The 27,948-nt window shown below is 42.1% G+C and overlaps 1 protein-coding gene across 6 annotated transcripts in view; it reads left to right on the top strand.

The window, feature by feature from the left end:
* Positions 1-27,948, top strand: part of TANC1 (tetratricopeptide repeat, ankyrin repeat and coiled-coil containing 1) — a 203,663-nt gene that overhangs the window by 133,971 nt on the left and 41,744 nt on the right. For 5 of the 6 annotated variants that reach the window (XM_019480246.2, XM_059727357.1, XM_059727359.1 and 2 more), the window contains 7 exons: positions 3,519-3,809; positions 10,036-10,161; positions 11,160-11,441; positions 12,464-12,615; positions 19,559-19,790; positions 23,847-24,013; positions 26,319-26,926. In XM_019480246.2, the coding sequence (XP_019335791.1) occupies positions 3,519-3,809; positions 10,036-10,161; positions 11,160-11,441; positions 12,464-12,615; positions 19,559-19,790; positions 23,847-24,013; positions 26,319-26,926 (1,858 nt within the window). The remainder of the gene's footprint in view (positions 1-3,518; positions 3,810-10,035; positions 10,162-11,159; positions 11,442-12,463; positions 12,616-19,558; positions 19,791-23,846; positions 24,014-26,318; positions 26,927-27,948) is intronic. The other variant, XM_059727358.1, reaches the window with a different exon arrangement.

Raw genomic sequence — 27,948 nt, 5'->3', positions numbered from 1 at the left:
TGCCACTGTCCCTGACTAACCTGGGCATGGGGGAGCCCTAAAGCCACTCCTGCTGTGCTTCAGCTGTGAGCTGGGTATGCAGAATACCAGCCTTGTCTGGGAACATTGCCAGCAGGTTGCGTCCCCTCATCCTGCACTTGCTCCCTGCTGCGCATACCCTGCTGGCCAGGTAGAGGAAACCTATCCTATACCACTGCCACTATCCCTGGTTGATGCAGGGCCCCAGAGCCGCTCCAGTCCTACACCAGCTAGGGTTTCAGGGAACAGCTGTGTGGGGTGCTGGGTTTGGCTGGGGACAGTGGCAGCTCCTGAGTATCCCCAGGTAGCCTTGGGGGCTCCAGTCACTTTTTGTTCCCAACCCCTAACGGTCTGAGTGGCAGCTTGCTTAGTCTTGCATTCCCGTACCTTTCTCTTGACCCATCTCATTTTATGACATCTGATTGAATCACAATGCAGTGTTATAGTAGGAGGCCAAAAAAATCCTGTAATGTATTTAAAAATTGCTTTCCTTTTTTAATTGCTTTTGTTGGGTTTTTTAAACCCACATTTATAGTTGATCCTTGATTTACTCTGCTTTGATACAGTAACATAGTGAAATATTTTAAAATTAAAATATATGACAACCACCAGTATTTAATTTACATATCCTGAAAAAGTCTTCATGAATAACTTTTAAAAAGGATTACTGGGAAATTATTCCATAATTCCCAGGTAAATAAAGTTAGAGCCTTCATTGTGCCTTCCTAACAGACATAAACAGCAGCTGCCTTTTTCATACTGTAGTAGATTTTTCAGGATGATTGTTTACAGAACAAAAACTGATTAGCAAAGGAACTGGGTGGTGCAGTTTGCTATTGTATGTTTGTCGAGAGCAGGGTTGTAATCTGTTGACTTGTTACAAAATTAGGCTTCCCTCGTGCTGTGGAAAGATGTTTTCCAAACTTTAAAGGTTGGTATGTGAGTACATAAAAAAAAGTATTAGGTTCTTTCTTTTCTGTGCCTGGAAACTGGCTACATTCTTGTTGGGATGTTTATTTGCTTGTTTGCTTTTTGTTGTTGCTACTTCTGTAACTTTTTAATAGTAAAGAGGGGTAGTTAGTCATTTTAGTTTGAAGTTAGTTTATACATCTCTGATCCAGCTAGTCTATAAGTTACATCTCTACCCTGCCTTCTTAATAGCAGTGGAAGTTTAAGATAGGATAGATTCTTCACCTGCTTTCTGTCAACTCGGGCTCGGAAGTTTTATGTCAGCCTACTTAAGAGTACCAGATTATTCGAAGTAGTGGTGCTCAACGTTTTGGCCCCATGGGTAGGATAAGGAGTACGGGCCAGTTAATGGGCCAGATCCTCAGTTATGGCTTGGATCAGTCCCTACGTGCCTTGATCCTACCTAACCCTAGCCTGCCCGATGCATGTGATGTAGCACGCATTGTAATACTATCCTGTCTGCCAGACTCCCCATGGGTCCAGAAATTTGGCAACAGTGGATCGGCAATTAGCACTGCCACCGCTGCCAAATTTTTGGATCCATGCAACACACTGCAGCTCAAATGACATAGCTCTGCTAGCTGGATCTGGCCCACAGGCTGGGGATTGAGCATTCCTGATTCAAACAATTCCTCCTTTTCTGCCCAACTCTTTCCCTAAGTGGTTTGCAAAATAAAAGTCATTTATTTTATGATTACTCTGTGATGTTGTATGTATGTGTAAGAATTCTGAGGTATGTGACAAGCTACGGTAAAGCAAACATTAAATGGTACGCTGGGGATTTAGGATTGCATTTTCACAGTCTAATCTTTAGTGGTATGTTGTGTGGCAATGAAGTATATTTGGAATCATAACATGGAAACTGGGAAATCCTCAGTTTTAGGGTTGGAGGGATTTAGGGAGTATTCATGCACCTTACCTTCTGTTCTATTCCCCTTCTCTTCTCATGGACAAAAAAGCTCATTTTCCCAGTTCTGCTATACCCTAGTTCTTATTTTTCCTTTCTTACTTTGGATCCTTTCAGAGCCATGATTTCCCCTGATTGATACTTTTAATTCTTCCTCACCTCCTGCACTGACACTTCCAATTCCCACTATTAATGTGTAAACTCAAAAAAGTACTGGAAGATATTTCATATCCTGATGAGATTTATGGTTGGGAATTGGAGGTTGGGGTGTCAAGGACAGCAAGAACAAAGTAGGAATCCCTTTTAAAATGGTTGTCGTGACTCCTTGCTGTATTCTTAAGAAAAATATTAAAGATTAAAATTCTAATAAAACAACAAAAAATGTGTTGGAAGTATTAGGTTGGTACTTCTCAACGTTTTTTGATTCAAGGCACCCTACCCTCCCTTTACTTCTGTGAATCGAGTGGCACTCCATTCAAAATCTAGTTTATATATTACAATGCTTATCTCCTTATGGGGGGGAGGAGCAGCGAGGGGAGGGGAGAGCTGAATAGTAGGGGTGGGCAGGGACTAGCCCACCAGCAGCATCCAGGCAGGGACTAGTCTGACCCTGGTTTATCTACTTACTTCCTCACAGCATCTTTCAAAAGATCTGGCAGAACCCCAAGATACCCCAACTCCCTGGTTGAGAATCACTCGCTTAGGTGCTTTATTGGAGAAGGACCTAAACTGGCAACCAAGCTCTGAAGGATTTGGGGGTGGGAGTGTTCCCTTTTCATCTTCACTTCGAATTGGCTAAGCAAAAGAAAAGAAACCTAATTTGATATTGATTATTTTTGTTGTTCACAATATTTTGCATTGAAATGCCAGTCACCCAAATTATTGCACTCTGTGCAGTAATGGGAATGTTTTAAGCAGTTTGTCTTGCTACTAAAATGGTCAGAATCTGACACTAAACATAGCCTAAATAATATGAAGGATTTTGAGCAGACGGTCAGTGTAGTTCTGTTGACTTTGGTAGAGCTGTGACTGCATATATGAGGGCTGTATTCTCCTTCTTTGTAAAAAAAAAATAAATATATGTGTGTATATATATATGTATATGTATATATGTATGTATTTTGACAAGTGGATTATCCAAAATATACTCCTATTCCTGTTTGATTCTGGCTTTAGAGATTTTTTCTTTTTCATGTAGCCCTTTTCATTAGGTTTCTTATGCATAGAAGCAGTCCTTAATGGTAAAAAAAATATATATTTTAATTTTTTTTTCTTCTAGGAAGTTTAAATATTCAAAAAAAATAGAGATTTGTGCTTTGAAGGGCAGCTTGTCCCCTCAATAAATAAAAGTACAATTATCTCCTAACAAATTACATGGATTTCTAGGAGCTCCAGCATTCTTCTGAACTGCTTTTTCATTATTTACTTTATCAGACCTTTTTGCCAGCAGAGGGATTGCAGCAGATTGCAGTTTATTTCCTTTCATAAGAAGCATTTTTCTAATTTAACAAAATACAATGTGAAAAATTATTTGGATAATATCATTATGGGCTTGAAAGTCATTCATGTAGTAAAAATATAATGTGCTAATGCTGAGGTGTCACGGTGGTTCTTTCTCTTCTAGAGCGTATTCAGGATTTTATTATTTTTTCAGCAACTATAACAAGTTCTTCTGAAAATGATGACCGCAGTGGATCCAGTTTGGAGTGGAGTAAAGACGGAAGTCTCAGAACTGGTGTGCTTCAAGGAATTATTCATGATCGAAGAACAGATAATTGTTCACCAGTTGCTGAAGAGGAGGCAGTTGGAGCTGCTGAGAGTTTGCCCAAAGCAGAAGTGCCTAGTGCAGATGGTCCTGTTCCCTATACGCAGAGTTCTAGCTCATTAGCAATGCCTCGTCCCAATTCTGTTGCAGGTAAGGAAGTACTGACAGAGGAAGAGGGATTTTTAGTGACATAACCAGTGTGAGGTGTGGTATTAAAGGTACAATACTGGTGCCAAGATGTGCCCCATAGGAAACTCCAATTATGTTAACCTGTTAGTTTATTTAATAAAAACTGCCAATACTGGAATGTGAGGGTGTATTTTATATTCCTGTCAAGTCTGAACTTGGTCTTTAAATGTTTAAAGTAGATGGTACCAATCTTAGAAATGTGTTTTTTCTTAAATTCTTTGGTTCCTTTGTTTGCACAATTTTCCTGGTTCTGTAAATGTATTCATTACCATTTTAAATGGCTTTGTTCAAGATAGATTTAAGGTAACATTTTCAATCTTAAAGCACTAGTGTACAGATTTCTCCTAATTCAACCAACCTGTTCATTCACTGTGTATGTACATACATCAGTGATCATAATAGTTTTATTACTATTTTTGTTAACAATGTACAGTTAAAACAACTCTGAAAAAATGAGCTAGAATCTTTTTTGTTGTTGTTGTGATCATCAGCACTTGAGTCCATTGAACTCTGGGTGCTGTGCTGTATTTTTTCACATGCAACTTGATTGATAACTTAAGATGATATGAAGTTTCCAGAATTGCAAGTACCGCATCTACAACAATAGATTTCAGTTTAAAAACATAAAAATGAAAAGTATATTAAAAAAAATCCAGGAAATGTAGAGAGGAGGACCCCTCAAAAAAACAACTGTATTTTGGCATTGGTTAATGATTTTATGGAGAGGAGGAAAAAATATGCTTGACTTGAGGCAGAATATTGTCAACATTTCACAGTAAAAGCAGGAGCTTCTGTTTGAGACCTTAAATGAAAATGGCTGACTGTTACTGTGGGTCTAAGTTCAAGTTTAAACTCTTGAAATATTCTGACCTTATTTCCCTAAATTAAGATTTTTGGTGGTGAATAAGCACTGATTCCTGTAAACACTGAGAGCTGGGATTTCCTGTAGCAATAGTTAGCAGTACTAAAAGAGCTTTAAGATCTGAGAGTGGTAACTGGGGTTAAATTCATTGCTACATAGTTTACAGAGCTAGTCTGTGATAAGAGCTCTGTTTTGTTTTTAAATCTGAGGCCCCAAATAAGTCTGCTGGGAAAACACTGGGACACGTTCTCCATTTCATTTTCAAAGGAAGCATAATGGCATTAGTCCAGAAAGGATGTCCAACAAACTGCAGTAAACTGGAACTGCAACAGAAAAATATTCCAGTACATAACGTAGCAAACATTGTCAAGAACTCAAGATTCACCAGTAATAGTTGGGACTGATGTTGATTATAATTTGTTTATTTAAAATTTGACTGAATGATTTAGTTGTATGGTTGTCAAATTTGTTAATTGGAAACCACCAAAACTGGTCTTGGTATGTGTAATTTGATGGAGGCTTTAAAATACCTTAAAAATAATTTGAATGCTAATTTTGAAACAGTGTAAGTACCACTGTCAAGTGAAGGTTTGTGTTTCAGCTACCTGTTGTACAGTGCTGGGTCTTTTTACCAAAGTCTTGGGGGGGGGAAGGGAGGAGACTACTAAGACTTCAGAAAGGAGTTTTCCAATTTTCTGCTGTGCTTGCTATTAGCTTCATTTTGTTCAGTGAATCGAACCTCTTAGATTAAGCAGCGGCAAAGAATCCTAATGAAATTTCACAACTTTTCTACTATTATACATAATTATAACACTAAAAATACTGCAAGGATATATTTGGGAACATTTTGCCTTTCTTATGGTTTCATGTGCTTATATTTTGCTCTCGGAGATCTAAGCCTTGTAAAATGGCTTCATGCAGATGGATTATTCTGCATTATTCTGTTCTTTGTGATAGCAGCTTGCTGAATCAGGACCCCAGGTGTCTTTCTTATTGGCATTTGTAGAGTTACCGGCTACTTGTGTGCTACCTTCTCACTTTCATGAAATCTTAACTACTGATTACTTTGTACTGCGTTGTTCTCTTTTTCTAATGCATTTGGTTTAATAAGGAGACAGAAGATTGGATGAGTTGTGGATCTTTCCACTGCATAGTTGCAAGTTGTGGGCTATATTTTCATAATTCACTGACATATATGAAGTGAGTTGCTCTTTCATGTGAAACTACACCAGAAGTTGTCACCAAACATTGTAATTATCAGCCTTGTTGACAGTGGCCTAAATCCTGTTTAACCTTCATGTGCTTAAATAGCACTTATGTAACTGCCTAATGGTATTTTGTGCACTTACGTACAAATTCGATTCTGTTGGATTCCACCTGTGGTGGAATAAGACAGCCCAGCATGTTTACCTTGCAGAAGTAAGGTGATAGCAGGGGAAGCAGATCCACTCACCTTTAGCCCAATAACTTAGTGGCTAGGGCATTTGCTCAGAGAACAGAAGGCCCCTCACCTACCAGGGGCTCGAACCTGCTTTTCTTGCATCTCCCATGGTAGGGTAGGCATTGTTCAGATGCTTTCCAGCTTGAAGCTGGCCCACTGCACCTTGCATTTAATGTTTATTAGATTAAATGGATGGTTTCCAGGGGGATTTTGGGCCCCCCTCCCTTTCACAGCAGCATCTGTCTTGAGTCATTCTCCCTCTGGTTTGTTCTTCTCCTGGCTACCCATTTGGTCAACTTCACGGGGAAGGCTGGAGAGAGGTTGGTAAATACCTGGCTCATGGTAGGTGGGGCATTTTGCTGGGAAGCAGGAGATGCAGATTCAAATCCAGCATCTTCTGCTTCCTGGCAACTACTAGGCTATTGAGTTAAAAGGCAGGGAGGGTCTTCTTCCTCCTGTGGTAATAACCACCAAGTACTTGTGGCTTTTTGGCAACAAAAGTTTTGGAGCTTATAGGGTATTATGTCTGTACCTGGGCAGTTATATTGCCCGTAGGCACTTACACAGACATTAAAGCAGCCTTGTGAACATGTCAATAGTCAAATGAAGGGCGGAATCCAAACTCTGTTACTTGGAATTGAAACTGTGTGCTAGTACCAAAATGAGCAGATAGCGAATACGCAGCTGTGGAAATGCCAGTTAGGCACATGACATGAAGTACGATTTAGTTTATACAGATGTTTTAGGAGGATCGATAAGAGGCTTCTGTATCACTCTGTTTAGATCTCCTTCAATTAACAAGGATTTCTGTTGACTAGAAAAACTAATGACTTTACTGTATATATGAAGCACAGCTTTGTGAAGATCAGTTTTTTAATTGGTGATAACTTAAGGACCTTGATCTTTTATAATGGAGATCAGGAGTGTCAAAGTGATCTGGCCCTGCAGACTGGGAAAGGGGCGTGGGGCCAGCATATGGGGCCAGAATGGGCTCACAGACTGACCTGTGCTCCAGATCCAGCATGTGGGGCTGATGCAGTACAGAAGCTGCATGTAGCACATGCAATGGATCTGCCTTATATGTTGCACTGGCCATGTAAAGCACATGGTGCATGGGGCTGGTCAAGATGTGTGCAGTGCCTGGTATCTGGACTGGTCTGAGATGTGTTGCATGTGGTGCCTGCTTCAGATGCCCTGCATGCTGGATCTAGCACATGGGTCTGGTCTGTTGACCAAATCCAGACTGGCCCCAGATCTGGTGTGCAGAGTTGATCTGGTGCAGGCACTAAGTGCAGCACACACCGCGGCCTGGCTCCGGCACCATGTGCAGTGTGCACCCTGGACTGGCCCTGGGTGCTGTGTGCAGCATGTGCCTGGCTCAGTCCCACATGGTACGTGGGGCTCGTTGGGCTTTATGCTGCGTGTGGTTTTACAAAGGCTGGGGTACTGTCTACAAGTTCTCCTGGCATAGTTATATTGACTAGGAATGTGGAAAGATCACATCCTGTAGCTCAGTACTATGTTGGCAAACCCGCTGGTGTAGGCATAGCTTTGCTGAGGGCTTCTATTGGTTTAGCGTGTGTTGTTTGGAGAAGTGTGGTAACAGCACTGGCAGGAAAAAGCTCTTCTGCCAGCATACACCTAGCTTCCACTAGAGGGCTCTGTTGGCATATTGGTAACAGCAGAAGCCCTGTAATGTAGACAGACTCAAAGGCACAGGACTTCAATTACTTGGTACTTGAATGTGCTAGGTACTGTCCACATGTTGCAAGGTATAATCTCTGTTCCAAAAATACTCAGGTGACAGCCACTGTGTTTAAGACGTGAGACGTGTGCAACTAAAGTAAAATGGCTATTGAGTAAACAAACTGAATACAGTTTAAAAATAGACATTAAGGCACCACAGCCTGTACTGTATGTATTTATATTGACAATTGTAATGTTATTTATAATTAAAATAAACTTGCTTGGCTAGACCCTGGGATTTGGTTCACTTTCTCAGCATTTGCTGTGCTGTGGAATTAATGTATTTGAAAGTAACAGATTTGATGTTGAAGGCTTTCCACAATAAATAAGAATTGAAATCCTTATCTAGATTAAGAGAAACTACTTGTTGTAAGGAGCTATTAATGGACTAGATCTAAGAAGTGACTTAGAGAGTAAAGAACCAGGCTTCATATTGGCATGACCTGCAGAGGACTGCCAAGGCAGAGCAGCTGGAAATGCAGGCGCAGAATTGTAGCCCAATGGCTGCTGCATTCCCATTTATGGAAGAGATAGCTGGAGAGTCTCCAGTGTTGTTGATTCACTGGCTCTAGACTTGTTGGTCAAAGATAGGGTGGGGTCCACACAAAAAAGGTTTTGTTTTCTTGTTGACGTGAAAAAAACAAGGAGAAAGTTAGTTTTTTCAGATCAAATTAAATTATTTGTTTCATCTTCAGGTTCAGCTCTTCCTAAACTATATTTAGACAAACTTAAAACTGTAGACATTTTAAAATGAAAAACCACATGTCTGTTAAAATTATTTTTTCAGTATATTTTTCTGTTAGGAATTCAGCTTGGAATTTGACGCATTTGCTGATTGTTTCTTTCAGTCAGAATATGAGTTGTTCTGTGAAACGTTTCTGCACTAAAAATGTTGTCCATCACTACTCAAATGGGCCTGGCCTGTCTCAAAACTTTGTATGAGTGCCTCTTTGTTCTTAACTTTTTTCTTTATTTCCATCATTTTGCTTAGTCCAGTGAAAAGGAATGCAGGATCTAACTACCCTAACTATTGTAGCAACAATTAACCAGCTAACCCTGTTCCCAACGTGCTGTTGACATCATTGTTAGGGTTGTTTTCAACCAGAAAGTAAACAAGAAACCATGTGAGTGTTGGTATTGCTTGAAACACAAAGGAGAGAAAGGGGAAATGAGTGTCTGGAAAATGGAAAGAAGACCTAATTGGTAGTACAGAAAGATATGTAATCTTAAGTGCCTTTGATCCCAAAACATTATATAAACTATACAATGTGAATGACTTCAACCAATCACTGCAATAATACTGGAAAGTGTCCATTTAAATTATGTGCACTCTTAGGCTTGCTACAGTATGTTACTTGCTCTCAGTCTTAGCAAAAGTGGATAGTGTACTGCAGAATCAACATTTTTATTGCATAAATGCTGAGATTGGTTGTCTGTCATTGCAGAAGATTTCTTTTCCAAGTAAGAGCTTTTAGGATTCAGAAAACTGTTTCTATATGCAGAGAGTCATGAAGTTAATGGGGTGATTGTTAATGTACTGGATATGGTGAAGTAGTGCACACAATGTCTGCTTGTCTAATTGCGAGATTTGGATTGCCAGCAACTATGAATGAAATCACTGGGGCAAAAGAGTCATCTAGCTACCTTGCTGTGTTTCTTCTTGGAAGTATTGAAGCTTTACTAAATAATTTCTGAATGCCAGACTTGTCATAATTCAGTGAAACGCTTGTGTTTTTCTTAGCTTCTCACTGGGCATTTTAGCATTTTAAATTTTGTGGTAATACTTCATGGTACAAATGTAAACCAAACAGAACTTATCTAATTAAAGAAGGATACTTTTTGTGAGTTGGTGAGATGTTCAAAATACTTTATTTTTTAAAGTTACTTTATACCTCTATTTACAAAGGAAAACTGCCAGAATCATAAAAAATTTTAGTCTTTCTGGAGATGCAACTGTTCAGGAATATTAATGAATAAATTGTGTTTTGAAGGCATAAACACACTTAGCAATATTGTAATATGTTGTATACATAATTATACATAATTATATGTTATAATAATATAGTATTATACATATTTTTGTTCTGTGCAACTGTTTATGTGGAGGAAAATATCAACTTTGCTATTTATTATTATAGCAACAAGTTCAACCAAGCTTGAAGATTTGAGTTATTTGGATGGACAAAGGAATACTCCCTTACGCACCTCAATTCGCTTACCTTGGCATAATACTGCAGGAGGAAGAGTACAGCAAGAAATTAAAGGTATTTATACATTTCTGGTTATCTTGCAACAGACAGACAGTTGTAGCAGAATATAGCCTGGATCTTCTGAACCTCATGTATCATTATTCCTTCAATACTGAAAAGCTAAATTAAGTAGTCCCTTGATTTATCTGAAGTACATCTTAAGTAAATGTATCCAGTATCCTCCACATGATCCAGATAGCACAGAGTACACTGTATGTAAAGAAACCAAAAATAGTTAAAGAAAATCTAGGAGAATATCTTTGTACATGAACCTTACATATGAAAGAAAAGTGATTAAGTCACGTTTGGTTGGTTCTAATTTGTGCAGTGCTATGTGGATAATCCAATTTAAACTGGCTTTGGGGCTAGAAAACAGTGGAATTTTGTTCTTTTCAGGTGTTGTGCAAACACTTTATTTACTCTTCTCTACTTGGTCACCTACTGCTTCTGTTTAAATGACCAGTAATGCTTAATTAAAAACAGAAAAATGCGAGCAGTCAAATTGCACCTAATTGTAAACGTAACTTTTTTCAACCAAGCCCAGCTTTGTTCCTCCTTTAACTCTCATATGATTTTATTTTTGTATTTTGAAGCAAAATAATCACATTTTTCTATTTCCCTTTATTTTTCTCTTTCTCTAAACTTTTGTTGCAAACCCTGAATTAGAGAATTCTATAGTGTTTTTCAAGTATGAATATACAACACATTGGATTTTTCATAACATTGCAAGCAATCACAGCACAGCAGCATTTTCACTATCAAGGTTCATCCATACCTGAAAGAAAATCCCAACAATTAATAGCATTTTATCATAAATGGGTTTTAATTCACACTACAGTTGTTAATTTTAGTCAGTTCACTGAAGCAACTATAAATATTTTCACATTAAAAGGAATAAAATAAATTGCAAACACATCCTGCAAAAGTTTTCAAAATGGTCTTCTAAAAATGATGCTGCATTTGAATAAGCTTTTATTGCATAATTACTTACATTTTCCTTACGCCCTCCTCAGCACGTTTTGTCCCCTATAAGCCTCAAGACATCTTGCTAAAGCCACTATTGTTTGAAGTGCCAAGCATAACAACAGACTCTGTGTTTGTCGGAAGAGATTGGCTGTTTCAAGTGATTGAAGAAAACTTGAAGAATACAGAGCTGGCAGAAAACAAGGGAGCAGTTATTATTGGAAATGTGGGATTTGGGAAGACTGCTGTTGTTTCAAGACTGGTGGCACTCAGCTGCCATGGAAGTCGCATGAGGCAGATTGCTTCGAACAGTCCTAATTCATCTCCCAAAAGTATGTTTCTCTTGTAAATAATGATGTAGGTTATTGTGTTAGTACAAAGAATCGGACGCAAATAATTACAGACCTTGTTGTCTACATACACTCCTCCATAAGGTGGGTGGGGAAGAGAAAGAGATCCCACCAACCTGGCATGGTTTGACAACTACATCCTTACAATAGAATAGGAGTTAAGCCCCCTTAAAAATGAGGGATTTGTTGAAATCGTTATTCCTGCCACCCTGTCCTTACACCAAACCTTTCTGGCTGAGTGGCTGCAATTGACTGATACCTAGACTTTCTTCCATCAGTTTTTGGCTTTGCGAGAGGAGGATGCCCCGAAGTGATCATTTCCCAATGTTGATCCGTAAAACACTGCATGATTCAGCTCTTAATTTACCGTATTTACTCAAATATAAGATGACCCTGAATATTAGATGACTCCCCCCAATAATTAGGTTCTAGATATGGAAAAATTATACATTTATTAAACTTTTCCAAGTATACAGTCTACTTATTGGAGATTTGCCTTAAATTTGTCCCCCGCTTCCCCCACTGCTACAAAAGGAAAAATAAATCTAGGAAGTCAAGTAGCCCTCTTCCCCTCTGCCCCCTCTCCCAACTTCTTCCCCCTTCATCACTGTCAGACCCTGCTCTCCCTGAACGTGTGTAAGAGAGGGGCAAAATTTGCATATAGGCAATTACTACAGGTACCCGTAGACTTCATTTATCCAGAATTAACGCATTGTTCACTGAAACTGCTACAAGTTTTAGCATAGGTACTCTATAAACACACTTTTAAGCAGCATTTTTGTACTTATATATGTAATCCTTCTGCTGCTTTCCTTATTTACTGTTGTTTCAGCACAGAGGTTAGTTAAATCCCTTTATAAAGATGATGATGTATAGCTGCATTAGTCAGTAACTAGTTACATATGATAGTGTGTGTGTGTGTGCATGCGCACACTCGCAAAAATAATGCTACCCCAATGCAATAGACCCTAATCGCAACTTTTTTTGGTCTGAATTTTTTTTAGGTGGTGACCCCTGTCAGGAGATTCCCCTTGCACAGTTATCTTCATCTGCCCCTTCCACAAATGGTAGCAATACAGTGAAGTCTCTGAGTTCTCCTGGTACTCCTGAGCATCAAAATCAAACTGGTGATTCAGTGCGACGCCTTGCTTCAAAGGTAACTTTTCACACGCATCACTGGACTTCCCCCTCCCCTCCCAGGAAAAGCTTTTATATGTTGAGAAAAACGGGAAGGTAGGGGGGTGGGAAATGGTGCTTTTTCAGGGCTCCCTGGTTGTGCTAGGTGGAAGGCAGAAGGTAGGAGGGTAATTGAGGACACTTATGTAAGCTGTACCATGCTCACGCATCTTGCATAGTAGACCAGGTTTCTCTCATTTTTCATATGAATTAGTACTTGATTGCTACGTTGAGTTAAAATTTGTCTTTTCAACAGCAGTCATGAGTAGATGGTAATCCCATATTGTTAGGCTTGGCAAAATGCACGGGTTTTATTTTTTGTATATAATTTTGACCACTAAAATCAATGTATATTTTTAAGCATTTATTTAGATTTTTATTGAATTTTTATTTTTTTTTTTTTTTAAGTTTTCAGGATTGCAGGAAATTGGTGATTTTTCGATTTTTATCTATTTCAGTTTTCAGGAGTGCAAGAAATTAAAGGTGTGGGCGGCAGTCAATTTTTATTAACGACAGTGTACTGTTAAAAGCTTTATAAAATCACACCTCAAAATTAGAGGTGCACCGATGTATCAATCCATATTATATCAGTACTGATAAAAGGAAAATTAACATTATTGGCAGTTGGCTTTTTTTGCCTGATGTGGCCGATAATGTCGCTGATAAATGCTGCATACATGCGTGCAGCCACACCATGCACGCAGCCAGGAATGCAGCCCAGCAGCTTGCAGAGCAGCATCTGGCTGGTAAGTCTGTTGGGGGGTGGAGGGGAAGGAGAATGGGGGTACAGATCAAGGCCTCCATGGTGAGGGTGGAATTGGGGCTGGGGCAGGGCCAAGCGCTGCCCAGGTGTGGTGGGGCAGGGCACAGGATGGAGCTGGCGGCTCATCCAGAGGGCATGGGGAGGCAAGGGAGGCAGCTCCTGCTGCTTTGTGCACCCCCAGGGAAGAGATGGGGCCACGTGCCCCCTGGATCTGTGCATGGGGTGAGGGCAGGCTCCCTGCTGCATGCTCAGGTCTGTGGTTACTCCAGCCTCTTCCCAGCAGCTGCACTCAGGCCAGAACTGTGGAGCGGGGCTAGAGCATAGACCCCCTCCCGGCGCTGCCACTACCTACCCTGCCCCACCTGACCTGACTGCAGCAGCTGGGAAGAGGCTGGAGTAGCCCCTGCCCCAAGCGCATTCAGCGGACAGCCCTCCTTCACAATGCATAGATCCGAGGGAGACGTATGGCCCCATGCCTCCCCCGAGGGTGCTCACAGAGATAGGAACTGCTCCTTGTGCCACCCTGGATGAGCCACCGGCTCTGTCCTGTGCCCTGCCGCACCCCAGCTGTGCAGCGCCTGCCCCTGCCCCTACCCCAACCCCACTCCCTCACCATGGGGACCTCAATCTTCCTCCCTTCCCCCTCTAGCCCCTTTCCCCTCAACAGACTTACCAGCCAGATACTGCTCTCTATGAGGCTGGGCTGCATGTTGGCAATTGGATCAGTATCGGCCAATATGGCAGGTCAATAATCACCCATCAGTATTGGTCCAAAAAATTTTATCGGTGCATTCCTAGTCAAAATATAAAAAAGTAAATATCCATAAATCAATAAATCATATCTTCCTTAAATCATTCTGTCCATTCATCAGGAAAGAGCTGGACAGGTGGGGACCAAAAGAAATGGGTAGTGGCACTCCCAGAGCTCTGGGAACAGGGGGAGAGACAGCAGCCTCCCCGACCCCCTTGCACACTTAGCCACTCCAGTCCAGACTGGGGAGGACCCTGCTGCCACCGGGCTGGAATACGCTTGCTCCTCTCCCATCTGGGCTTTGGATAGGGGGTTGTTAAAATAGTCTGTTATCTTCTTCCAGCCCATTGGGCACCTGTAAATATGCAACTCATTGCTTAACTGATGAGTCATTAGGCCAGAAAAATAGCTAGTTGCTTAACTGACCAGTCAGTAGGGTGCCCATTGTTTTTCTCTTTAGCTCCTGTGTGTGTCCTCTGTCCTTCCATCACTTTCTCCACTGTCCAGTAACAGAGCTAAGGGTTCCCTGTTAGTTCCCTTTCTAGCAGGAGCTAGCAGGGGTTATTGCAGGGCCCTTGGCACGGCTTTACGAGCGCTTGTGGTGCTCGGGTCAGGTGCCAGATGATTGGAGGATAGCCAATGTGGTCCCCATCTTTAAGAAAGGGAGGAGGGAGGACCTGGGCAACTATAGGCCTGTCAGTCTTACCTCAATCCTGGGGAAACTCTTTGAGAAGATCATCAAGGAGCATATCTGTGATGGGCCGGCATCAGGGATAATGCTTAAGGGCAACCAGCACGGTTTCATTAGGGGCAGGTCATGTCAGACCAACCTGATTGCCTTTTACGATCAGGTCACAAAAGCATTGGATGCAGGTGTCGTCGTGGATGTAGTCTTTCTGGACTTCAGCAAGGCCTTTGACACTGTCTCCTACCCCATCCTCATTAAAAAACTAAGCGACTGTGGCATTGATGCCTACACAGTCAGATGGATTGCAAATTGGCTGAAGGGTCGGTACTCAGAGGGTGGTGGTGGATGGGTCATAGTTGACCTGGGGAGAAGTGGGCAGCAGAGTCCCCCAGGGCTTGGTCCGTGGGCCCACACTGTTCAATTTCTTTATCAGCGATTTGGACGACAGGGTGAAAAGCAACCTGTTCAAATTTGCTGATGATACTAAAATGTGGGGTGAGGTGGGCACGTTAGCAGGGAGGGAAAGACTGCAGAAAGACCTGGATAGGTTGCAGGGCTGGGCTAACAAAAACAGGATGCATTTCAATACGGACAAGTGCAGGCTGCTGCACTTGGGCAGTAGTAACCAGCAACACACTTATAAGATGGGAAACTCCCTTCTTGAGAGCACGGAGGCAGAAAGGGATCTTGGAGTCATCATTGGCTCCAAGTTGAACTTGGGCCGACAATGCGAGGTCATGGTCGGCAGGGCTAACCGGACCCTATCCTGCATCCACAGGTGCATCTCAGGTAGGTCCAAGGAGGTGATCCTCCCCCTCTACGTGACACTGGTCAGGCCACAGCTGGAGTACTGAGTCCAGTTCTGGGCACCCCACTTCAAGAGAGATGTGGACAACATTGAGAGGGTCCAGAGGAGGGCCACCCGCATGATCCGGGGACAGCAGGGCAGACCCTACAATGAGAGGCTACGGGATCTGAACCTGTTCAGCCTTCACAAGAGAAGGCTGAGGGGGGACCTGGTGACAGTCTATAAACTCACTAGGGGGGACCAGAAGTGTTTGGGGGAGACCTTGTTTCCCCTAGCGCCCCCCGGGATAACAAGGAATAACAGCCACAAATTGTTGGAGAGTAGGTTTAGATTAGACATCTGTAAGAACTACTTCACAGTCAGGGCGGCTAGGATCTGGAACCAATTTCCAAAGGAAGTGGTGCTGGCTTCTACCCTGGGGGTCTTTAAGAAGCAGCTCGATGCCTACCTGGCTGGGGTCATTTGAGCCCAGTTTTCTTCCTGCCCAGGCAGGGGGTCAGACTTGAAGATCTACAAGGTCCCTTCCGACCCTACTTCTATGATTCTATACATTTCAGTTATTACCAATGGAAATATTTTCCTGTCTGAGTATGCTGTGAAATCATTATTTATTGAGTAAAAAACGGAATCCTTTTAAACCTATTGTATAGACGACTACTCTGCACCAAGCTATTGCTTGGTGTAGTTTCCTGCAGTGCCATTTTGGAAGAAATAAGGACAGATAAAATGTTTGGTTTGCTTATAGTGCTTCCAATACTCCCGACTTAGGCAAAGATTACAAAAACTAAGAGTGACATAATTGTGCTGGTGATGGGACTGTTTCCAGGTGAGTGTTGCCTGGTCTCTTTAGTGCATGTCTTTTACAATAATAACGCAAAGTGAAGAGGGTGTTTCAACATTCCTTCACCATGGCAGGACTTGGGCTCATCTTTCTCCTTCGTCCCAGAGCACTGAGTTCTTCAGCAAAAGTGCTTTTTCCCTTGGCTCCCAAGAGTTGACCCCAGAGATAGTGACATCATAGCTGTCCAATTGCATCTTGAGGGTGAGAGGAGGTAGTACATAAAATATCTTGGACCCAGCTGTTAAAAATTTATGCACTGCGCCCTGAAATCCATTTTACATAGAATGTCGACATATATGTGAAACACTGACATGCTTTGATGTTGTTTCATTTAGAAATCAGAGCATTGTTTATTTGACTAATGGGTTTCTATTTGGTCTTCGGTAATTCTTGGAATAGCATGTTTCAGTAGTCTAATCTGAAGGTTGAGGGCATGGATCTCTGCCATGCATAAAAAGACATTAGGTTTTTAGCTGTAAGTCAATGATGGAAAAAATTTCTGTTCCTGGTGTGTTTTCACCCAAGAGGCCCTTCCTCTCCTAAAATCTTTTTCTGAAAAATAAGGTCCTTTGCTCTCTGAGCCTCAGTAAAGCTTCTTTTAGCTCATATCTTTATTTATTTAAATAAAGTGTGTGTGTGTGTGTAGAGGTTTGAGGCCCCAGTCACTAAGCACTGTGCAGCAGAGTCTTAAAGGTCCTACAGTATAAATAAACAAAACTGATACCACATAGTTATTAATTGTCTTTTTCTGACCATTAGTGGCATTTCTCCCTTGTCCCTCTCCTTGTATGTAATCATCAATATAATTGGGTTTGAATAAAGAACTTGCACGTGAACACCCTCACATTTAGAAGATGCTCCAATGTTTAGCCCATCTAATGCCAGATTACTACAGTGTGTTGACAAATTCTGGATATATTTATTATTGACCTCCATTTGTTTTCATTTTCCTGATACTGACTACTGAAGCTCAAAATGGGTAAGTTGTGAGAAAAAGGATATTGATAATAAGTACTTCATTTCTTCTGATCAGATGCATTCCATAGTTATGATAAGGAGATTGGCTTATGATAAAGGCATGGTATGGTCTAAACATTAGATTAAGTAGTTGTGTTTTCCCCAAAAGAATTTTTAGACAAAGACTCACATGAGAATGAGGCTTTTTCAAGACTAATGCCAGTAAAATTCCCCTCAGTATTAATCATCTTAAAGCTGTGTCCCCATAAGATGGAAGAATTCATTTGAACAAGATGTTAATGTTTTATACATAAGATTCCACATTTTGCAATATGTTGTCTAGTAAAATTACTCTTCCAGCTTGGAAAACAGACAGGCTACTGCCTCTGAAGCAAACTGATTCATGGCTTTGGGTGATCTCTTATCTCAATTCAAGAAAGTTTAAAGCTAAATTTTGATAGTTTTGACCATTTATACACAGTATGGTGCTAATGGTAATCTGTGATTAGCTAGAGTAGATGATTAAAATGATTTCCTCATTAGTTTATATGATTCCGAAAAGCTAATATTTTGCCTATCAGGTGATAACAGTCCACATCAGAATTGCTGTTGTTTTAGTATGTTAGTTTAAAGACAATGTTTTTTTTCCCATTGCCTTTAGAAAAGGTACTAATGAGTTTCATGCAATGATGGCAAGTGAATGGCAAATTCTTATACTTTTAAGCATTGCTTCTCATTGTGATGGATTGATTTCATAAAAATAATCAGAAGTTTGAAGTATAAGTCATCCTTCAATTAAAGTAGCATCATGCACCTTCTGCCCCTATCTGACTTCCTTCAGGAATACTGTAAAATTCTAGAGAACAGTTTGTTGAGATAAAGCTTTGATAATGTTTCTGGTTACTTTTCTGAAAGATTTTTTTTCCCTTCCTCATGTACTTTGTTGTTTAGCTGTGGGAACAAACATTACTTTACCTGGTGAACGCCAATCATGAACCAAGAGTAAGGGACGGTTTATGTCCAAAAGCAATACTGGGATTTATGTCCAAAAGTTGTACTGAGATTTCCTCTTCCCACTCTCTGCCAGTATAATCCTATTTCCTATCCTCCTTTCTGTGTCATGATAATTTTTCTTCAGTAGGCTCATTCTTCACAAACTATGAAGCAGGGTAATATTTCTAAAGTTTGAAAATACTGTATTTACTCATCCAAGATTACTTTGAATTTAAGATGACACCTAATAATTAGATTGTATACATGGAAAATTATACATTTGTTTTAATAGTCCATGTATAAAATCTAACTATTGGAGGGTTGTATTAAATTTGCATGCACACAGAAACCCACCACTGCAGAAGGGAAGCACTGGTGGGGCAGGTAGCAGGTGAGTCAAGTGACCTGACCCCTGCCCCTTACCCCCTGCTACCTCTTTCCCTAGTGCTTTCCCTCCCTTGCTGCTTGCTTCCCCCAGATTACACCTACCCACCCTACCACTTGTCCTCCTGCCATGCCTGCACCCCCCCCACTGCCTGACCCCCGCTATGCTGCCTGTGCCCCCACCACCTCTGTTCCCTCCCTCCACCCCACCTGCCTTCCACCCTCCTCCATTGCCACTTACCCTTTGTGGCTTCAGCTTGGGCTCTGGTCTGGAGTATATAGTCGCTCTGCCCCCCGCCTGACCACACAGCAGTGGTTATCGCGCTGCTGCCACTGTTGCATGAACTTGACCTGAAGTGACTGTGTGCTCTCTGCTCAGGCCAGTGTGGGGCTGGAGACCAATCCAGAGCTGTGGAGGGTAAGTGGCAGCAGGAGCAGATAATGGGGGGCAGGCAGCTGCTGCAGCTCTGACCCCAGAATAGGGCCAGAGGTGGAGCTGCAGCAGGCTCCCCCTCTTCCCTCTCCCTCCCCCCAAAGTCAAATATTAAGATGAGCAGCTTACTTCCCCATGTTAAATGGGATAGGGAGCTTTGTCTTGGATTCAAATAAATACTGTAGCTTGGGATCACCCAAAGGGAGAGAGAGAAATGTTTTGTCATAACTAGAAGGTGCGTTTTTACAGTACTGTTTACAATAAAGAGGAGCCTGACTTTTTTTCTCTTTTTTTCCCCCTCCCAGGTCGTTGCCTATCACTATTGCCAAGCTGACAACACGTACACGTGTCTTGTCCCAGAATTTGTCCATAGTATTGCAGCTTTACTTTGCCGGTCGCATCAGTTAATGGCATACCGAGATCTTCTAATAAAAGAGCCTCATCTACAAAGCATGCTTAGCCTTAGATCCTGCGTCCAAGATCCAGTGGCAGCTTTTAAAAGAGGAGTGTTGGAGCCACTTGCAAACCTCAGGAAAGGTATGCCAGGAAACTGAGACTAAACTTTAAACTCCATCATCAGAAAACCCAAGAGTAATCTGACATATATTTTAACCATGTGAGGGAGATGATTAAAGCAGCAGAAGTGACTTCACTAGAGAGAAATTTGTTTTCTTTAATCTTTTTCAGTTGTAATCATCTTGGATGTTATTCGTAATAACAGTAGACAAACCATATTCACATGGAAGGGTTTTTGTTTTAAAATAAAATCCTGCAGAACCCATTATTAAAAAGATCTTTAAAAAGCACTATTTTGAAAAATGCTAATGGAATATGCTAAATTATAAATGATAGGATAAATTATAGGTGGGTCTGTTAACTCCACTTATTATCAAGGTTACTGACATTTCCTGTTTGGAAAGATGGTTCTGAGTTGCTTATACTTTGCTAAACTTCAAAGATTTTGGGCCCACATTTTCTGTACTAGGCATCTGACTCAAGATGTTCAGTGTCAGAACTTCCTCCCTCCATTGTTGCCATAAATCTCTGCCCAAATGATATACCCTTTTTTAAGGGTGAGACTCAGGAAAAAGATGTTTTCCCTTGTTAAAGAATTTTGGCAACCTTTTTATTAAAAACTTTAGCCCAAGTTTAAAGCAGGGACTTGAGATTTGGCAAGTTTTTATTTATTTTATTTATTTATTGAGTTTTTATTTATTTATTTTTTTTAAGCGAATAGTATGCCTTTTCTGGTACTCATAGTCAGGCTGTAAGTTGTTGACATACCGTAGTTGACGTAGACTCAGGGGTGAGGTTAATAGACGTCAGAAGCCAAATTCTGTGCAGTCCCAAGTAGGCCAAGGTAAAATGGAAGAAGAAGCTGCCCGATTCAAGTGTAGAGGGAGTAAGAACCAGATCTGCTGCAAGGGAGCAGGAAAATAATTTGATTGGGGTATAAAGGGGAAAGGTACACACAGACCAGAGATTGGGGGAGAGGAAAACTGGAACTTGGAATTGGAATTAGGGAGATAGAGGAAGTCTGGGAAATGTATGGGGTAGAGGTTGGGATTTGCTGAGTAAGAAGTGTGACTGAAAACCATTTGAAGGGGGGGGGGGGGTGAACAGAACCCCAAAGAACCCGGGGGCAAGTAAAGGAGAGGCATTGGCTGGGTAAAGACACAGGAAAAAAATGCAAGTTGGTAGGTAGAGTCCGGAGGGAGGAGATAAATTTATTGGTACTATGATGTGGAGTCTGAGTGGAGTCTGGGATCAATGGGGAGAATGGGGCTGAGTTATGGAGCTGTGGGTGGGGAAGAGATGTGCTATAAATTGACCAATAAGGTCTCCAGATTTTGTTATTTTAGACAACTCGTTGCCACAAGAGGAAACGGTGCGTTTCAAGTAAAGGTGATCTACCTGTGTCAGAAAAGTCATGTTACCAATCTGGCAAGTAGTGGATTTTGTAGTGGCTTCTGATGATAGCTGTGCATGATCATACCAATTACATGAGATGGGGTCCAGCATATCTTGAATGAACAAATATCATTAGAATTTATTTTCTAGCCCTACTGGGGGCTGGAATATTAACCAAAATGTGAATTCATTGCAGCCATCTTGGATTCCAATATGAAGACTACACGCACTACTTGCTAGATTGACAATGACTTCTCTGACACGGGTAGACCACCTCTATCTGAAACGCACTGTGGCTGCTGTTGCCTTTAGGCAACTCTGAATTGCCTGCAGGATGACACCTTTTACCTTTCTTTTTTACCCTGCTTTGACTTGGGTCAGGACAGAAAGGATGGAACCAAGTAGATCATACATGGTGGAAATAAGAAGAGTGTATTCCTCTAGAGTAGTGGTCTCCAGCCTTTTTAAGATGAAGATCACTTTTTGAAGGAAAGGGCAACCCAGGATCTACCGCTATCCCCTGCCCGCCCCATCCCCCTGCCCAGCAGGTCAGTGGGGGGGAGGCAAATTAAGGTGTACTGGGGCCCTGGGCAAACACAAAATTAGAGGCCCCCCCCCCCCTCCCCGAGAGCTGGGCTGCAGGGTGGGGAGAGGGGCCCCTTCCCTTCCTACTGCTGCTGGGGGAGGCTGGGTGGACCCTGCTGGGCAGGAGGGCCACATGCCTGCCTCTTCTCCCTGCCCCCACTATGGCCAAATTTACGCACATACATGCACACACACAGGCACGCACAGACACAGGCGCATGCAATCTACTCTCACTCTCTGCACACGGGCATGCATGCGCGCACGCAGAAAGACACAGACAGACCATCATGCACACAGAAACAGAAAGAGACAGACATGCACAGAGACACGGACAGACACACAGACACATGCACGCTTTCCCCTCACAGGACCTCCCCCCAACTCTTGATCACATGGTGACAGCCCTCCCCCCACCCCACCTCCCCTCCCTCTGGCATGAACTGCCCACAGCTCATTCTTGTCTCCCGGCCCAGCCCCTGTTACACTGACCTGCAGGGTGCTGCTGCCCAGCTGTCCTGTGCAGCCACGCAGATGCAGAGGGCTTTGCTGGGAGCGCAATGCCGTGTCTCTGCAGGTGGGCAGCAGCACTGGGGGGGCGGCTGTGGCGGGGGCCAAGATGAGTTTTGTGCATCTGTAGCCCCCGAGGCCTTCCCAGTGCCACCGCCCGCAAAGGCGCAGTGCATCACTGCACTCCTGGCCTGGCCTGGCACCGCTCACCCACTCACCCGCTGGCCCCAGCAGCAGGGGGCACAGCTCAGCTTGACCAAATGCATCCCACCACTCCCGATTGTGGAGCCTCTGACAATTGATCTCAGTTTGGGGGGGCCGAGTCCCCCCAGACTGAGAGACCATCAGAGGCTCCCCTATCGACTAGTTGATTGCAATTGACTGGTTGGTGGTCACTGCTTTAAAGCATACTTTTTCAGAGCCTGGAACAACCCCCAAGATTCATGAGTTTTGCCAGCTGTCTGCATGCGTCTGTTACCCCATCTACTGTTGGTCCACATAGCAGAAGAAAATCAAGAGATCAAGTAGGAGATAGGGTAGGATGGCAGCTTAAAGATTTACCAGCTGAGAGAGGGATTAGTTTTCATAAGCAACAACCTATTTTGCCACGTGCATAGCATCTGTGGTAATCATTTGAATCACCTTTCCTAAGCAGTCTGATGAAGCTTTTGCTTATAAAAGTTCATGGCTCTCAGTCCTACTCTCTAAGGTGTTACCCTGCCCCACCTTTACTTGATCTCTAGATTCTCTTCTGGACAAGCACTAAAGGGAGACTGCTAGAGATGCATGCAGACAGCTGACAGAACTCATGAATCTTTAGACTTCTTTTGCTGATGAACTTTCTGCATGTATATATGAAGCCATGTGATAGAATTTGTGGGTATTGTTGTGTGTTATTTTGTTTTTCAGTGTGCTTTATTTAAAAAACCAATTGAATTAAATGCAACAAGTGACATTTAAAAGATATTTTCAAGGTTGCAAAGATAATCACTCAAGTTTAAATATCAGGATTTAGGTTGCTTGTGCACCCGTTAAATGTGTAGTTTCATGCCTTATTTATTTATGTAGTTCTCCTTTGTGTAACAGTTTATAATGGTTTAATAAATGCTAGATGTTTAAATAAGTGATTACTAGATAGAATCAGTCCATAACTTGAACATAACCATGTATTCACCTTCTATTAATATTCTTACAACCATCTGTAATATACATTACACGTGTCAGTAACAAGCTTGTGACACTCTTTTCATTTAACCCTTTATAAGCTGTTTGCAAAATAGGATCGTACTATAAAGTATAACGAGAACAACTTTTGTAGTATGTAAATGTACTTCTGTGATATTTGTAACCCAAACACTCTGAGATTACATGATTTATAAGATCAGACTGAAAAAATTATGAAATGTTAAAGTGAGGTTAGTGGCGCTAGTAGTTTTCAATTTGATATTTTAAACTAACTTTCACTGATATTGGAATAACATCCATGGCTATTGCTACATTTTTCCTGGTACATTTTTTCCTCTCTCAGGACATTCAGAATTATGGAGGAGTCCCCTTTTATTGTTTGTTTTTTACTGTTTTGTTATTCAGAGCAGAAAATTCCTGAAGAAGAATACATCATTTTGATAGATGGTTTAAATGATGCTGAATTCCACAAACCTGATTATGGTGACACACTTTCTTCATTTATCACAAATATTATTTTTAAATTCCCTTCTTGGTTGAAGCTGATTGTGACGGTGAGAACTAACTTTCAGGTAAGAATAAAGTGTATTTTTAATTTGCCAAAAATTAATCACTGTCCTTTCCTGTGAAAAGTTTTCATACTGCTACAACCACATACTTTGCTAAAAGTGCTGCTCTTAAGGGGATTCAAAACCAAAAAACAAACAAAAAGGACTCTGCCTTGTTTATGCTTTTTTATGGTGAACAAGTATGAGCTCAAGGATCTGATCACACATTTGGCTTTTTCTCTGTCACTTTCTGGAATATACTGATGGGATTAGTGACACCACAAGTAATAAACTTGATTTTCCATTTTCTCAGCCTGTTTTCTACAGGTGAGATAAGAACAGGAAGTTGAATCTTTAGGAGTTAAGTTGCCCCAAATCCATAGAGCGGTGAGCTTGTCTCCCACCTTCATACAGCATTTCTTTGAGGGCTGGACTATAGATCTCCACTTCCCAGAAAGTGGAGCCCCACAACTTCCCTATTTTAAAGCTTGTCCTTGTATTCAACACCATTTTTTCTCACCATACATCTTTTAGCAAGTCCCAGAAAACTTGCACTTAGTCTTTAAAAAAGTCTTTCTCCAGTATTCAGTCCAAATATCTGGTGTTCTGGAGACAGAGATGTGCTGACTTCAGAATCTCAAAGCTACACGGGCTGAAATGTCTTATTTTTTAATTAATTTAACTGTTTATAAGTTAAACAGGAAGTGAATTACATTACAGGGGTGCCCATTTATGTTGAAGGCATTCCAAAATTTGCTAGAATACATAAATATATAGCTCTTCAAGGAAACAAGTCTAAGATCACCATTGGAATTACTGTTTGTCATGCACCATAAATGTGTTAAAGATAGCTATAGCACAAGGTGGCATAGCTATAATTGTCACTCCTCAAACACAAGGATCTTGTATGCTTGATCAATACTTTCATGGGAGTCCTCCAAAGAGTGTCTACTGTGAGGTGGTGGTTCTTTTCTAGCTGAATCTTTACTGAACTATTTGTTAGTGATATGAGAAATTATTTCTTTTTAGAAATATGTTGTGTGACCTGTTATCAGGGGACTGTATTTGAACAGTTGGGCCATGGTAGCACAGCAGTTAAGGCATCTCACTGGCTCCAGAGATGTGTATTCTAGCTCTACTCTAGACTCATACCAAAGTGCTCCCTGAGTAAACTGAGCTGTACATGGATATTTGGTCATTCAGGCTGGTGAGTCAAGGGTAGTTGGATATGATGTTAGCTGCTGCCAACTCTTGCGCTCTTGGCTGTAGAAACTGGTGTTCCCTAGAAGTGTTAGCCCAGTGGGCCTTTAGGCTCAACTGGACCATCAATAGTTGCAAAGGCTTGTAACAACTAAATCATCTTTTTATTCTATATCTATAAAGGGCTTTGTGTATCTGTCCATAATGCTCTTGGGGGGCGTGGCTCCAGCCTGCATCAAGAATACCTATCAAGAATGACGGGTGGGGAATGATTCCAGTGGAGCGGAGCGGTGGGGGGAGGAGGGGTGGTGTGGGCCAGATGCAGAGTGGGGGGGAGTGTGGCACAGGACCTGATGCAAAGCAGGTGGGATGGTGCAGGGCGGACATGAGATGGGGGAGTTGCGGGGTCAGATGCAGAGCTGCGGGGATAGCACTGGGCCAGTGCAGGGGGGGGGGGGGGGAGGGTGGCACGCAGCCAGATGTGGACCCCTCTGCACAGTGAGGGGGCAGGGCCGGATGCAGAATGGGGAGGGTGGCATGAAGCCAGACGTGGAGTGGGCGATGGCGCACAGCCAGATGCAGAGCGGTGGCAACACAAAGCTGTGGTTGGCAGCAGTTACCCACCACCCCATGGCAGGGGGTGGGGGGTGCAGGGCTGGACACAGGAAGGGGGTGGTGTGGTGCCGGATGTGGAGTAGGGGTGGCATAGGACTGGACTCAGAATGGCAGGAGAGGGGGGTGGTGCAGGGTTGGACGCAGAGTGGTGTGGGGGTGCGCAGCCAGATGTGGAGCTCTGTGGCAGGGGGGTTGGAGGGGGCGGGGCCAGACGTGGAGTGGGTGGGTGGCATGCAGCCAAATGCAGAGCAGAAGTGGCGCAGGGCGGTGTGTGGCAGCAGCCATCCACCGCCCTGTGCTGGGGGGGGGGCGCAGGGCTGGATGTGGAGCAGGAGGGGTGGTGTGGGGCCAGACACGAACTGGCGGCAGTGCAGGGCGGTAGGGGGGTGGTGCTCCATCCCCACCCCTCCCAGCAATATTGACGGGCAATTCACTAGTATCTATATAAATGCCTATATCAAAAGTATTCATGCTAGACTATAATTTTTGTACCTGTGTGTGCTTTTTCTTGCAGGAAATAGCAAGTTTATTACCTTTTTTCAAAATCTCTCTCGACAATTTCCCGGACAACAAAGAAATCCATGGTGATCTGAATGCCTATATTCAGTACAGGATCAGTAGCAGTCAGGAAATTATAAACAATATATCTTTAAATGGGAAAGCTGATGCAGCCACAGTCGGGAAAGTGGGTAATCACCTGATCATGAGGAGCCTGGGATCTTACCTCTATTTGAAATTGACATTGGATCTTTTTCAAAAGGGTCACCTGGTGATCAAAAGTGCAAGCTACAAAGTAGTTCCAGTGTCTCTGTCAGAACTTTATTTGCTTCAGTGCAACATGAAGTTCATGAGCAACTCTGCTTTTGAGAGAGCCCTGCCAATATTAAATGTGGCACTAGCATCCCTTCATCCTATGACAGATGACCAGATTTTCACAGCTATTAATGCTGGTCAGATAAATGGTGAACTGGAATGGGAAGACTTCCACCAGAGAATGGAGGCCCTTTCATGTTTTCTGATAAAAAGGCGTGACAAAACACGTATGTTCTGCCATCCTTCCTTCAGGGAATGGCTTGTTTGGAGAGCAGATGGTGAAAATACTGACTTCTTATGTGAACCAAGGTAAATAAAGACTATAGTAAACTACAGTATGTACAGATAGTTGCTGTTACATATCTTTACAATCACTTTCAAGGGCTGATGAGTAGTATTAGAACTGCAGTTTTTCCCCAGAGGAAAATTGGGCTATGTTTAGGGCAAAATTTTAGCAGCTAATGCTACGTGTAACTCTGTAATAGGGTCCATGCAAACTGGGCCTGCATATTTGAGCATCATTTTCCCCACTGAGTAGTTTCAGTTTCTTAGTGGAAAGCATCAGGTACATGGAAGTCTTCTATTTTAATTTACCTGACAAAGTTTGCAATAGGAAACTGCTGGAAGGAAGATTCAGATTTTGAAAGAAAATGGGAGGGGTGTTTTGGGGGAGAGGAGAGGGGTTGGCCTGTCTCTTATTTTTAATTATTCTGACAGTTCCTTCTATCTTTCCAACTTTGTTTCTAGTGTCGTTGTTTCAGTTTGGACTAACCTCCATCTTTTTGGTTAATGTAGCTTGCATCACAATAAAACGTGCTCTGTGAACCAGTGTGTATATTTGCATATTCTGGTACTCTGCATCTCCTATTTTACCATGTTATTCAGGGTTTTTAGCTTTTTAAGTTCTTTCTTTTAAAATAATCATGAATTGGGTCCCCACTGTGATCCTGCTGTACAAACAAAAAGATTATTGCATATAGTTAAATTGAAGTTTTATAACAGCAGTGTTGTATAATGCTTGGTAATCCTGTCTCAAAAATTTAAAAAGATTCAGGTCTTTTGGATTTTCAGTATCATGAATTTCATGTGATAAAACTGATAGACTAGTTACAACTGAATTTCATAATACCCCTCATCCTGCATTTACTGCGTGTTAAAATCAGAACCCCCAGGTCTCTTAGGAATTGACTGCAGAAGCATGTTAGAAATATGTAGCAAAGCTTTTGCAGGGATATCATCCCCTACATTTAATACCAAAAAGTATTTTCATCAGTAATCTCAGTAAAAGAAAAAGACTGTGTTCTTTCAGTAACAAACCGATGGCAGTGAGG

Source organism: Alligator mississippiensis, chromosome 4, assembly GCF_030867095.1.
Source record: "Alligator mississippiensis isolate rAllMis1 chromosome 4, rAllMis1, whole genome shotgun sequence".
In the NCBI taxonomy this organism is placed as follows: Eukaryota; Metazoa; Chordata; order Crocodylia; family Alligatoridae; genus Alligator; species Alligator mississippiensis.
The sequence above is the reverse complement of the archived record's forward strand: the minus strand, read 5'-3'. Positions and strand labels throughout refer to the sequence as shown.